The sequence below is a fragment of the Bos javanicus genome, chromosome 6 (genome assembly GCF_032452875.1).
Source record: "Bos javanicus breed banteng chromosome 6, ARS-OSU_banteng_1.0, whole genome shotgun sequence".
Lineage (NCBI taxonomy): Eukaryota > Metazoa > Chordata > Mammalia > Artiodactyla > Bovidae > Bos > Bos javanicus.
The window spans coordinates 102,587,257-102,601,731 of record NC_083873.1 but is presented as its reverse complement, the minus strand read 5'-3'; the positions used below and the strand labels follow the sequence as shown (position 1 = coordinate 102,601,731).

At 43.0% G+C, this 14,475-nt stretch overlaps 1 protein-coding gene across 1 annotated transcript in view; it reads left to right on the top strand.

Moving 5' to 3' along the window:
• The first annotated feature begins 3,624 nt into the window (after positions 1 to 3,624).
• The window catches only part of LOC133249819 (estradiol 17-beta-dehydrogenase 11), a 48,970-nt gene continuing 38,119 nt past the window's right edge, over positions 3,625 to 14,475 (top strand). Inside the window, exon 1 of the mRNA XM_061420761.1 lies at positions 3,625 to 4,001. Coding sequence (XP_061276745.1) covers positions 3,744 to 4,001 — 258 coding nt within the window. The 5' untranslated portion in view covers positions 3,625 to 3,743. The remainder of the gene's footprint in view (positions 4,002 to 14,475) is intronic.

The following is a 14,475-nucleotide window of genomic DNA, read 5'->3' as shown; positions in this document are numbered from 1 at the left end:
GCAAAACTCTTCCCCAGTTGGTCAGAATTTCCTTTATTCTGCTTAGTTGCTGATGAAGCAAGTAACCTTGATAACATTGAATGGATTTTAGAAAGTTTAATGAGCTTAACCAAAATAGAGCTCACTATTCGAAAATGAGGGCTCTTCTTACATGCATCAACATAATTCTTTTTTCCTGAGTAGATTTAGGAGCAGGATTGAAAATAGCCTGCCCCAGTAGCTGCCTGAGTCATACCCACTCTCAGGACACAACTCAAATCCAACTTTCTCATAAGTCTTTCCTAACCACTGAAATCAATCTCCCTCTCCCTCAGGGCTCCCCAGGAGGCTCAGTGGTAAAAGAATCCACCTGCCAATGCAGGAAACTCAAGAGATCCCTGGGTCAGGAAGATCCCCTGGGGTAGTAAATGGCACCCCCCTCAAGTATTCTTGCCTGGAAAAGTTCATAGACAAAGAAGCCTGGTGTACAGTCCATGGGGTCGCAAAGAGTCAGACATGACTGAGCACACACGCACGTGCAAATATTTGCTTGTTTTCCCCAGGGTAACTTATTGGTCTGACCTCTTACTTAGACTATAGATTGCTAAGGAGATGTCTTTTTCACTATTTCATATCCCTCACCAGGCCTTGCATATAGGATGCATAATAACATTTACTGAATTGGATTAAATAGAATTGATGTGGTGTGCTCAGTCATGTCTGACTCTTAGAGACCCCATGGACTGCAGACTGCCAGGCTTTTCTGTCCATGGAAATTCTCCAGGCAGAATATGGGAGTGGGTTGCCATGCCCTCCTCCAGACATACAATTGATAGTAATTCCTTAATAGTATTTTAGTAGAAAGAAAAAAAAGACACTAAAAGAGTCTGTAAAAGACAGCTAAATTGATTCGAAGCATTTGATCTGAGAAATAAAACAGGGTAGGTCTGGGAATTCCCTGGTGGTGCAGTGGTTAGCCAGGAACGGGGGAGCCTGTTGGGCTGCCGTCTATGGGGTCGCACAGAGTCGGACATGACTGAAGCAACTTAGCAGCAGCAGCAGCAGTAGCAGTGGTTAGGACTCGGCACTTCTCACTGTTCGAGGTCAAGTCCTGCAAGTCTCATAGTGTGGCCAAAAAAAAGGCAAAAAAAAAAAAAAACCCAAAACAGTGTAGGACTAGGGACTGTCTTTTTGTTATCTTTCCTGTTGAATCATTTCAAACCAGATATATTCATTACTTTGAATTCATAAATTCAATACTTACTAAAGAAAAAATACCCAGTTGGATAAGCTAATATCTAAATTCTTCCAGTTCTAAAATTCAGACTTTAGAGCCAAGAGTGAAGGCTTCTATCCCAGAAGGACAAGATAACTATTGGAAGTACCTCCTTCATCACAACCTAGTCATCATTTCTGCACAGTCCTCCTCAGTATTCTTTAAAGTAACAGCGCAACTGTCTTTACTGATCTGTGTAATTACGAAGTTTCATGGGCTTTTGTTTTGAATCCATTAGAACTACTTGAGAAATAGCTGGTATGAGAATACTCTCTGTCTTCCTGAAAGCAAGACATAAATCTCCCCTGTGAAAGGTACTCTACTATCATAAACTTGGATTTGGCAGCTACAAGAAAAAATTGCAGAGACTATTCAGAATTTTCAGGAAATCTATAATGGAATTCTACATTGTGGAACTGTCACTTTATCCCCTATAACAGTGTAGGGCTGTTTAAATAAGAGGGAGAAATGAGTGTGAATTATTTGTGAACTTCCATTTTCTGTGCTCTCCCTGCCTCTTAAATATAAAGGGTGACAATTAGTGATCCACATGACGGAAGTCTCTTTCCAAGCAACGTTGTTGCTGCTGCTGCTGCTGCTAAGTCGCTTCAGTCGCGTCCGACTCTGTGCGACCCTATAGAAGGCAGCCCCCCAGGCTTCCCGTCCCTGGGACTCTCCAGGCAAGAACACTGGAGTGGGTTGCCATTTCCTTCTCCAATGCATAGTGTCTCACAAAAAGCCCCATTTCAATTACAGTCAAGAACTGAATTGAGGGGCTTCTCTGGTGGCTCAGTGGTAAAGAATCCATCTGTCAATGCAAGAGACATGGGTTTGATCCCTGATCGGGGAAGATCCCACATGTCTCAGAGCAACTAAGCCAGTGTGCCACAACTATTGCACCTGTGCTTTAGAGCCAGGGAGCCACAGCTACTGAAGCCCACTCACCCGAGAGCCTGTCCACAACAAAAGAAGCCACCACAGTGGGAAGCTCAAGCACGGCAACTGGAGAAAAGCCCACCCAGCAACGAAGGCCCAGTGCAGCCAAGAACAAATAAATAAATAAAAATTAATTTGTTTTGGAAAAAAAGAACTGAATTGATAGATAACTAATAAGAACCTACTGTATAGCTCAGGGAATCCTACTCAGTGCTCTGTGGTGACCTAAATGGGAAGGAAATCCAAAACAGTGGGGTATATGTATACCGATACCTGATTCACTTTGCTGCACAGTAGAAACCAACACAACATTGTAAAGCAAACATACTTCAATAAAAATTAATTTTTAAAAAAAGAACTGAATTTTTAAAATACATATAAGGGACATTTATTAAGCTCTTCCTTCACACGAGACCAGAGTTTGGGTCTTTTATTTCAATAAACAATATGTAAGATTTTTGTTTAAATCACCACTTATATATTGAATACTCACACACACCAGCTACTAAACAAGATTACACAGGTAATCTTTAGGCAAGGTGATCTTCTTCCCACTTTATTATTTATCTGGGGGCAATGATGCTTTTAACCTGGATAAAGATACAATAACTAAAGCATAATATATGTTTTTTGCAAGTTCTAATAGATGGAGTGAAGAAAAAAAAAACAAAAAGAACAAAAACCTTATCCAAATCCTGTTCTTTCTTGTGGAAACAGTCTTCCCAGATATGATCAGAATGTTCCTGGGGCTTGATTATTGCTGCCCTTGAAAGGAAAGGACAAAACTTCCTCGTCCTCCAGAAACCTGTGCAGAGTTCAAACTGAAATCTGGTATAGCGTCCTTTTCTCAGCCAGCAAGAACAATTGGCCTTCTCCTGAGATTCCTTTTAAACAAGAAACCACATCCGCATCCCTTAACCAGGGTGGAACGTGAACGTGAAGTAGTACAGTCGTGTCCGACTCTTTGCGACCCCATGGACTGTAGCCTACCAAGCTCCTCTGTCCATGAGATTTTCCAAGCAATAGAACTGGAGTGGATCGCCATTTCTTTCTCCAGGGGATCTTCCCAACCAGGGATCGAACCCAGGTCTCCCGCATCGTAGACAGACGCTTTACTGTCTGAGCCACCGGGAAAGTCCTAACCAGGGTGGGGGAACCGTCAAGTTTCAAGAAAGCCTCTGGACTGAGGACACTGGCAGTTATCCTTGTAACTTTAAAAGGAATTGATCACATTTACCAAAACAAGTGGCAACTAACCCTCCAAGGTCAGCCCGCGAGACCAAGAGAAGGTGAGGAAAAGATAAGCCTGGAGGCGCACCCACAACTAGAAGCTTCGCTCTTGGCTGGGTTTTGTCCCTCCCAGATTTCTGAGCTGGCGAGCAGTCTCTCCGCACTGCAGCCTGAGCCAATTGCCAAAGACCTAGCCAAGCCCAGCCCAGCGGAAGGAGCGGTTTCGGAGTTGTTTGTTTCTCTGCGATAAAAGAGCCCTTCCTTGTTCTCGCTTTTGTGCTCGCCAGTGTTTAACGGAACGGTCTCCCAGAAGCAATTTAGAATGACTGGTAAAACGAAATATACCCAAAGCTCGCAGCAACAAAAAAGGATACAGTTCTTTCTGGCCAGCTTCCTGCTTCTGCCCTTTCTGCTCGTCTGCATCGTAGAGTCTCTCCTGAAGCTTTTTATTCCTAAGAAGAGAAAATCAGTCACCGGAGAGATTGTCCTTATTACCGGAGCTGGACACGGTATTGGCAGGCAGACTGCCTACGAATTTGCCAAACTTAAGTGCAAGCTGGTCCTGTGGGATATAAATAAGGTAATAGTGCTTCCTGTGTTTTACTTTCTAGTTCCTTTGATCTGTGGTGCATTTTGCTGGCAACAGCCCCTTACAGCATTTCTGTTAAGTAGGTAGGAAATAGAAGGGGGAAAACATACTCAATGTGTTGATGTTCACATGATAAACGAACCTAGAGGATGTAAGATTTCCAGGTACTGCTTATCACTAATTTGACATTGTAAATTTATCTTCAGTTCAGTTCAGCTGCTCAGACATGTCCAACTCTTTAAACCTGATTTCACTAATCCCTCTGGCTTTTATTTTTTGACTGCTGGGCAGCATGTGGGATCTTCCCCAACCAGGGATCAAACTTGTGCCCCAAATAGGGATCAAACCTGTGCCCTCTACATCGGGAGGGTGGGGTCTTAATTATTGGACCACCAGGGAAGTCCCTGATCCCTCTATCTTATCCTGTAGGAAAAGTCATAGTTTTAGCTAGTGTTTTAAAAAAGAGGTTTGCACCTATTAAGAGAAAAATCTTACGGTTACTAAGTACGTTTAAAAGATACCCAACAGAAAGCAACGTTACTCTGTCATAGTAATTTCCAAGAGAAATTTTTAAATCACCTTTTAGTTAAAAACAATGAAAAAAAAAACAACAACTTTCAATGTAGTTCCCAGAAAAGGTGTACCCGAAGGAAGGGAGATGGACTTAGACTCTTACCTTTTATTATTTGACCAGTGTTGGATGGACAAAGGGGTTTGGGAGAGCCACACGATGCCAAGAAACACCATCCCTTACACAATATCCAATGCTATAAATGAATTCAGGGGGCCGAGAGCTAACCTGGCTTCCCTGGTGACTCAGAGGAAAAGAATCCACCTGAAATGCAGTAGCCGCAGGAGACGTGGGCTCAATACCTGAGTGGGGAATATCCCTTGGAGGAGGGCATGGCAATCCACCCCAATATTCTTGCCTAGAGAATTCCATGGACAGAGGAGCCTGGCAGGCTACAGTTTATAGGGTCAAAAAGGGTCTGACAAAACTGAAGCAACTTAACACACGTGCACAAGAGCTACCCAGTGAGTGATTGAGATGCCATCAACAAATACCGTTCACTGTCTGTTGCCCAGATGTTAAGAACACAGTGGCAAGCAAGAGATAGAGTCCTCTGCTCTCAATCTCATAGGGAAATAAACATAAATAATTACATGTGAGTGAAAGGTAGAAACTAGGCCCAACCTCCTCTGGACGTGGTCACAGCAGTAAGCGGCAGGCAGAGTGGTGTGGTCAGATGAACTCCACGCTTCATGGCTAACTTACTCAGCATCGTGGGTAGCTTCCTAGAGCCTTAGGTTCCTTTACTGCAAAAGCAATAAAATAAGCATGCTTTCCTTAGAGGGATGGGAAATAAATAACACACACAAAGCATGTAGTGCAGTGTCTGCCACGTGGTTAACACACTAAGTGTTAGTTATTCCGCCACATAATGAAGTTTAAGCTAAAGTTCAAAGATGTATGAGTTTGCTTATGCGTCTGGATTCGTGACTCCCAGAGCCTGGTGCTAGTTTGTACGAACTTTTTTCTAATCTGGAGTGAAGTATATTTGGTGGTGGTGGTTTAGTCGCTAAGTCGTGTCCGACTCTTTCGACCCCACAGACTGTAGCCTGCCAGGCTCCTCTGTCCGTGGGATTCTACAGGCAACAATACTGGAGTGGGTGGCCATTTCCTTCTCCATTACTCAACAAATATTTATTGAGCACCTACTATCTGCCAGACACTGTTCTAATGCAGAACTGAGGATACAGCAGTGAGGAAAACGTTATGAGCTAGGGACAATAAACACTATATACTAAAATATGTAATTGTTGGATGTTGTTCAGTACAATTGAAAAATAAAACGTGAAAGGGGATAGGGACTCTGCCTGTACTGTGGGGATGGCAGAGGTGGGAGTGTTGATCTTATTCAGAAGGCCTCACCAAGATGGAGGCAGTTGAGTCAAAGTCAGAAGAGGCTGAGGATATAGTGAGTCCCTGGGTTATCTCTGCAGAGAGGGATCCACAAAGGCAAAGCCTGGCACAGAAGGGAGAGAAGTGAAAGAAAGCTCTGTGCTCCTGTTTGGGTGCAATAGTAAATATTAGCCACCAGCCACTTGTGGCTGTTGAGTGTTTGAAATGTGACCTGGCAGAATTAGGATGTGCTTTAGGTACGCATGGCTTCCCTGGTGGCTCAGACGGTAAAGAATCTGCCTGTAATACAGGAGACTAGGGTTTAATCCCTGGGTCGGGAAGATCCCCTGGAGAAGGAAATGGCAACCCACTCCGGTACTCTTGCCTAGAAAATCCCATGGATGGAGGAGCCTGGTAGCCTACAGTTCATGGGGTTGCAAAGTTATATAAAATGAACTAAATTAAAAAAATTTTAATGTGCTACTAGAACAGTTAAAATTAAATATATGTGGCTCACATTATATTTCTGTGGGATGGCTCTGGTCTAGAAACTGAAGGAACAGCAGCTTCGATTGAAGCTGCTGATTATGAAGGTTCCTGTAGGCCATTTGTGCTTCAGCTTTTACTAGGGACGCCAGTGGAGCGTTTGGAACCCAGTTTCTATGAAGAGGTTTCTCTGGCTGCTGGGTTGCAGGGAAAGCAGATAGGAGACTATCCAGGTAAGAGATGGGCTTCCCTAGTGGCTCAGCTGGTAAAGAATCCACCTGCAATGTAGGAGACCTGGGTTCAATCCCCTGGGTTGGAAAGATCCCCTGGAGAAGGGAACCACTACCCATTCCAATATTCTGGCCTGGAGAATTCCATGGACCCCATAGTCCATGGGATTGAAAAGAGTCCGACACGACTGAGCAACTTTCACTTCACTTCAGGTAAGAGATAATGTCGGCTTGTCAGACCCGGCTGGTAGTAGCAGAAGTGGTCAGAAAATTAAGGATAATATAGGGAGCATGTATTATGTTAAATTCATTTAATTTAAATAATTTATCTTTTACTTTGAGATTATGTTCTTTCTACTCTTTGGTGGATTATGTATAGTTGTTAGGGGAAGCACACTGATTGAAACCGCCCACCCTGGCCAGGCACCATAGTAACCATTTGCATGAGTTGTTTTGTGACAGGAGATCTGATAAGGAATAGGGAACTAATAAGCCACCACTAACCAGAAGAGTTCAGGGAAGGTTAAAAGGAGACACCGAGTGTCTGTCCACTTCCCAGAATCCCTCTCGCTAGCATCCATCTTCGCTGAGCAATGCGTGCGCCACCAGAAAAGACTCTGAATTAGAATGATTGGCCAAAGACCACCCGGAAACTAATCTCATCACCATAAAACCCGAGACTGCGAGCCACACGGCAGAGCAGCTCTCCTGGGTTCCCTTACCCTACTGCTGTCCACCCGGATGCCCTTTCCCAATAAAATCTCTTGCTTTGTCAGCACATGTGTCTCCTCGGACAATTCATTTCCAACTGTTAGACAAGGCCCTGGAAGGGGTCCCCCTTCCTGCAACATATAGATATGAATCTATTGTTCAGTCGCTCAGTCATATCCAACTCTTTGCAATCCCATGGACTGCAGCACGCCAGGCTTCCCTATTCCTTCACTATCTCCAGGGGCTTGCTCAAACTCATATCCATTGAGTTGATGATGCCATCCAACCATCTCATCCTCTGTCACCCCCTTCTATCTATATATATCTATTTATTTAATGAAATTATAGTGATCGTAAATATAAATAGCTGCTGTGTTAGTTTTTAACATCCTTAATTGGCTAAATAAAATTTTGACAGTCCTAGTTCCGTATATTCACCCATCTACTTTTCATGGAGCTTACAGATTTTAAAATTATGAAAGTCTGAGAACACTAAATCTGACTGGGAAGGAGAGTAGGTGGAAATTTCAAGCAGGCCAGGCAGCAGAACTTGGAGAGGTAAAACTCTGGACTGGTAGATCTGTGGAGAATGAGAAAGAATGTCAAAGAGAGTTTAAGATTGTTTTAGGACTCAATTGAAAGGGTAGGGAGGGGCCATATCAAATGCTTTTCACCTGTTGCTGCTGCTGCTAAGTCATTTCAGTCGTATCCGACTCTGTGCAACCCCATAGATGGCAGCCCACCAGGCTCCCCCATCCCTGGGATTCTCCAGGCAAGAATACTGAAGTGGGTTGCCATTTCCTTCTCTAATGCATGAAAGTGAAAAGTGAAAATGAAGTCGCTCAGTTGTGTCCGACTCTTAGCAACCCCATTGCAGCCTACCAGGCTCCTCCATCCATGGGATTTTCCAGGCAAGAGTACTGGAGTGGGGTGCCATTGCTTTTCACCTAGGGAACAAAGATTGTTCCCGGGGCAATTTCAAGGGTTAACTCAAGTGGCAAGGATAACAATCTCCAACTCTCCAACTATCTCCAAGTCTCCAACAATCTCCAGCTCTCCAACAGTCTCCAACAATATCCATCTCAGAATGTGAGGGACAGAGGTCTTCATATTCATCATGAAGTCTACAAAAGAATTTGAATTTAGGGAGGGATTGAGGATGTCTTCTCCTTTTTTATTCTGAGGCTAACACCATGAATGATTCATTCTGTTTTATGCAGATAATCCCATACTTCTTTTTTCTTTTGACTGCACTGCACAGCAAGTGGGATCTTAATTCCCCAACCAGGGATCCAACCCGCGCCACCTTCATTGGAAGGTGAAGAGTTTTAGCTAGACCGGGAAGTCCCAGTCTACTATTTCCTGACCATTCTCACCCCCATACTTGGTTAGGGAAGCTTGGAAAGATAGATTTACAATAAGGAGTGAGCACATAGTATATATCAGACAGCAAATTAAAAAGCAGAGACATCACTTTGCCGACAAAAATCCGTATAGTCAAAGCTATAGTTTTTCCAGTAGTCATATACAGATATGAAAGTTGGACTGTAAAGAAGGTTGAGCACCGAAAAATTGATGCTTTTGAATTGTGGTCCTGGAGAAGACTCTTGAGAGTCCTTTGGACAGCAACAAGATCAAACCAGTCAATTCTAAAGGAAATCACCCCTGACTATTCATTGGAAGGACTGATGCTGAAGCTGAAGCTCCAGTACTTTGGCCACCTGGTGCTTAGAGCCAACACATTGGAAAAGACCCTGATGCTGGGAAAACTGAGACCAGGAGAAGAGGGCAACAGAAGATGAAATGGTTGGATGGCATCACCAACTCAATGGTCATGAGTTTGAGCACACTCCAGGAGATAGTGAAGGACAGGGAAGCCTGGCGTGCTGCAGTTAATGGGGTTGCCAAGAGCCTCATAAATGACTGAGCAACTGAACAACAACAACAAAAATTTTTTTGAATGATAAAGTGTATTAATGAAGAATTGGAAAATAGTATTAGAAAGAATCAGAAAAACATTATGGTTAGTCATCTAGGTAATAGGCAGAAGGTTTTAGTACTGGGGATAGAGGGCAAAGAGTGATTCACGAAGACTAAAGAAGAGCCCAGGATTTAAATTTGAGAACTGAATTCAATACATCAGGGCAAAAAAGGTTACCAAGGGAAATCCTGAAAAATGATGAGGAGTTCCACTGTGCTGAGAAAAATGTTAGGGAAGGAATGCATTCTTTCTGCAAGTCTGCTTATTTTTTATTTTTATTTTTTCAATGTGGAATCTTAGTTTCCTGATCAGGGATTGAACCTGACCCTCCTGCAGTAGAAGCACTGACTCTTAACCACTGGGCTGCCAGCAGAGTCCCAATATTTTTTCTTTCTATTTTTTTCTTTTTTTGGTCTTTAAGTTTTTATTTCTAGCTCTAGATTATTCTACATGCTGTACAATATGACTTTGTATGAATCTTCTAAAATTTAGTTCTCTAGTCACACAGTGATAAATATTTGGAGTTGTTTTCATTTTTTTCTTAATTCTCTGCAAATAATGCTACACTGCAAACTATTGTTCATGTCTTCCTGCATATAACACCACAAGAATGTGATGCAAATATCAGTCCCAACTATCAAAAGAAGTTTATGTCAGTTATTCAGTTAAATATTCAGCGGACATTAATGATTTACTATTAGGGCTTCCCACGTGGCTCAGTGGTAGAGAATCTACCTGCCAGTGCAGGAGACATAGGAGATTTGAGTTTGATCCCTGGGTCAGGAAGATTCCCTGGAGTAGCAAATGGCAACCCACTCCAGTATTCTTGCTGGGAAATCCCATGGACAGAGGAGCCTGGGAGGCTACCATCCAGGGGGTCACAAAGAGTTAGACATGACTTAGCAACTGAGCGTGCAATAAACCTGGACACTGTCTAAAATTTTTTTCTGGAGGAATTCAGAACTTAAATTTGTTGCATACTTCAGAAGGGGTAGAAAGGAGACCTAGGCCCTAAGAGAGGAAGACCAAGGAAATTTAGGAAAAGTGAGGCTGCAGATGTAAATAAAGGAAGGACCTCTTTGCCTCTACACACTGTCCACTGACAGAGAAAGCCAACCAGTAATGAGCAAATCTCTGAAAATAAAATAAATAGTAAATGGATTTTATTATAAAATTTGCTCCAAATAAGGCCTGAATCTTATAAAGGTAAGACCCACCACCCCTGCCCCACCCCCCAAATCAGTCAATATGCTTTTTATCCTTTTTTTTAAATCGTGGTAATATATATATAACATAAATTTTTTCATTTTAGCAATTTTTAAGTACAGTGGCATTAAGTATTAATACATTCATAAATGTCAAGCAATGATCTCTATTGCCCATCTCTAGAACTTTTGCATCATCCCAAATGGTAACTCTACCATTAAACACATTCTTCCCACTTCTCTCTCCCCTAGCCCCTGGTAGCCACCATTCTACTTTCTATCTCTGTGAATTTGACTCCTCTAGGTAGCTTGCTGCTGCTAAGTCACTTCAGTTGTGTCTAACTCTGTGTGACCTCATAGACGGCAGCCCACCAGGCTCCCCCGTCCCTGGGATTCTCCAGGCAAGAACACTGGAGTGGGTTGCCATTTCCATTTCCAATGCATGAAAGTGAAAAGTGAAAGGGAAGTCGCTCAGTCGTGTCCAACTCTTCGCAACCCCATGGACTGCAGCCTGATAACTGGAATTATATAATATTTGACCATTTGTATCTGGCTTATTTCCCTTAGCTTAATATCCTCAAGATTCAGCCATTTTGTAGCATGTGTCAAAATTTTATTCCTTTTGCAGGGTAAATAGTATTCCATCATATGTATATTCCACATTAATAAAATATACTTTTCAGGAAAGTGTTAAAAGCTGACTGTTAGATACAGGAAAGTAACCTAAGGGTTGTTGTTTAGTTGCTAAGTCCTGTCCATCAAGAATATTGGAGTGGGTTACCATTTCCTTCCCCAGGAGATCTTCCCTACCCAGGGATTAAACTCACATCTCCTGCGTTGGCAGAAGGATTCTTTACTACTGAGCCATTTGGGAAGCCCAAGATAAGGGTTATCTGAGATATTTCTTTGTTTTTGCTTGTTATTTTTTCCTTTGGCTATGCTGCTTGGTTTGTAGGATCTTAGTTCCCGGACCAGGAATCAAACCCGGACCGTGGCAGTAAAAGCGCCAAGTTTTGACTGCTGGGCTGCCAGGGAATTCCTCCTGACCTTCTTGATGTCTCTTTGGGAGTAAGTGCTCCTCAGCACAATAAACTATTGAGTACAATTTGTGTAGGAGATTTCGGCAAAGGGAAAACACCCTGTTTCCTTTAACTGCCCCAATAAGTTCACTGCACAAACTGCTACTTCTTTCCTTAGCTGTCCAAATTTGGTTTTTCTGCAAGAGCAATTGCTGTTTCCCAGCAAATTTGCACACAGGTGTTCTGTTTACCCATTTCCCCCTGGAAAAATGTAGTAAATTCTGTTACTGCATTTGCTGAGGTCAGTGTAGTAAGCCTGTCCACTCGTGTACTAGCTGAAAATAGTCTGGGCATACAGGTCACAGACCGAACCTCTCCCCAGGGTGTCTTTTGAGACATTCTTCATAGAAAAGTTAAACAGTGGATCAAGAGCAAGCCAACAAACAAGCAAAGACAGAAACAAAGACAGGGACTTCCCCGGTGGTCCAGTGGTTAAGACCCTGCCTTTCTAGTGTGGGGTCACAGGTTCCATCTCTGGTCAGGGAACCTGGATCCTAGCTCACTTCGTTGCTTCTTTTGGTGAGGCAAAAAACAGAACCCTACCATCTGATCCTGAATTTAAGGTGGCTCAAAAGCAATGCCCCCACTTGAGATCATCATTGCTTGTCTCAAATCTGCTCTCTTGTGATTGCCAGCTGACATGTAGCCAAGAACCAAAACTGAAAATTAAGGCATCAGCCTTGATTCCCTCCCACCTTTTTCATCCAGTCACCAAATCCTGATGCTTTTGCCTCCTGGAGATACATTTTAAAGATTATTTTCTTCTCTACACCCTTTCAACTGGAACCACAATTCAAACATGTATCATCTGTTCTGAAACTGCCTGCTAACTTTTCTCACTTCCTTCAGTATTGACCCCTAAAGTCTGTCCTCTGTACATTTTTTTTAACAAGTTTGTTTGGCTGTGTCGTGTCTTCATTACAGCACGTGGGGTCTTTGTTGCATCATGGGGGGTCTTTCATTGTGGCTTACGGACACAGGTTCAGTAGTTGCGACAGGCGTGCTTAGTTTCTTCTCCACATGTGGGATCTTCATTCCCCGACCAGGATTTGAACCCTTGTCCCCTGCATTGCAAGGCTGATTCTTAACCACTGGACCACCAGGGAGGTCCCTATCCTCCATACATTAGAAAGAGTAATCAACAGAATACACAAATTCAATTCTGTAATTTAATCAGTGGTTCTACACTAACTTTTTGGATAAAATGTAATACGATATCTATTGCCCTTTAATCTGGACTCTTGCTGGCCTTGAACATTATGACCCAACAACAACAGTCTGCTGGTGCTTATCTTGTAGGACCTTTCTCCTGCCAGCCCTGTGCTTACACTGCTGACATGCCGTTTCCCCTCTTTCTGCCTGCCTGCTCTCCTCACCAGCTCAGGGGCCTCTTCTAGAATGACATTGCACACTCCTCCTCCTTATTCCCATAACTCTCTTTATATTATTATACTTAACACAATAAATTACTTTGAACCATATGAAACTGCCAATATTCAGTCCTTTATTCCAAAGAAGTAGCAATTTCATATGGTCCTACCTAAATGTTAGGGCTTTCCTGGTGGCTCAGACAGTAAAGAATCCACTTGCAATGCAGGAGACCCAAGTTCAATCCCTGGGTCGGGAAGATCCCCTAGAGAAGGGAATGACAACCCACTCCAGTATTCTTGCCTGGAGAATCCCATGGACAAAGAAGCCTGGTGGGCTACAGACCATGGGGTCACAAACAGTCAGATATGACTAAGGAGCTTAACACTACCTAAATGTTATACTTATTTTATGTTGTTTACTACACTGAAAATTCTTCAAGAGATGGGAATATCAGACCACCTGACCTGCCTCTTGAGAAACCTGTATGCAGGTCAGGAAGCAACAGTTAGAACTGGACATGGAACAACAGACTGGTTCCAAATAGGAAAAGGAGTATGTCAAGGCTGTATATTGTTACCCTGCTTATTTGAAGAGGAATTAAAAAACCTCTTGATGAAAGTGAAAGAGGGGAGTGAAAAAGTTGGCTTAAATCTCAACATTCAGAAAACGAAGATCGTGGCATCTGGTCCCATCACTTCATGGGAAATAGATGGGGAAACAGTGGAAACAGTGGCAGACTTTATTTTGGGGGGCTCCAAAATCACTGCAGATGGTGACTGCAGCCGTGAAATTAAAAGACGTTTACTCTTTAGAAGGAAAGTTATGACCAACCTAGATAGCATATTCAAAAGCAGAAACATTACTTTGCCAACAAAGGTCCATCTAGTCAAGGCTATGGTTTTTCCAGTGGTCACGTATGGATGTGAGAGTTGGACTGTGAAGAAAGCTGAGTGCCAAAGAATTGATGCTTTTGAGCTGTGGTGTTGGAGAAGACTCTTGAGAGTCCCTTGGACTGCAAGGAGATCCAACCAGTCCATTCTGAAGGAGATCAGCCCTGGGATTTCTTTGGAAGGACTGATGTTGAAGCTGAAACTCCAGTACTTTGGCCACCTCATGTGAAGAGTTGACTCATTGGAAAAAACCCTGATGCTGGGAAGGATTGAAGGCAGGAGGAGAAGGGGATGACAGAGGATGAGATGGTTGGATGGCATCATCGACTCGATGACATGGGTTTGGGTGAACTCCGGGAGTTTGTGATGGACAGGGAGGCCTGGCGTGCTGCGATTCATGGGGTCGCAAAGAGTTGGACACGACTGAGCGACTGAAATGAACTGAACTGAGCTTGCTGAAATCTGGATTTTATCTCATTCATATGTGTGTCTGCAGGTTCTGCTAAGCACAGTGACAATTGAAATGTTGGAGGAATGGATGACTGAATGAATGGATGAACTGTAGTTAACTTATTATTTATGTATTTTGCAGCCAGAAGTTGATATTCA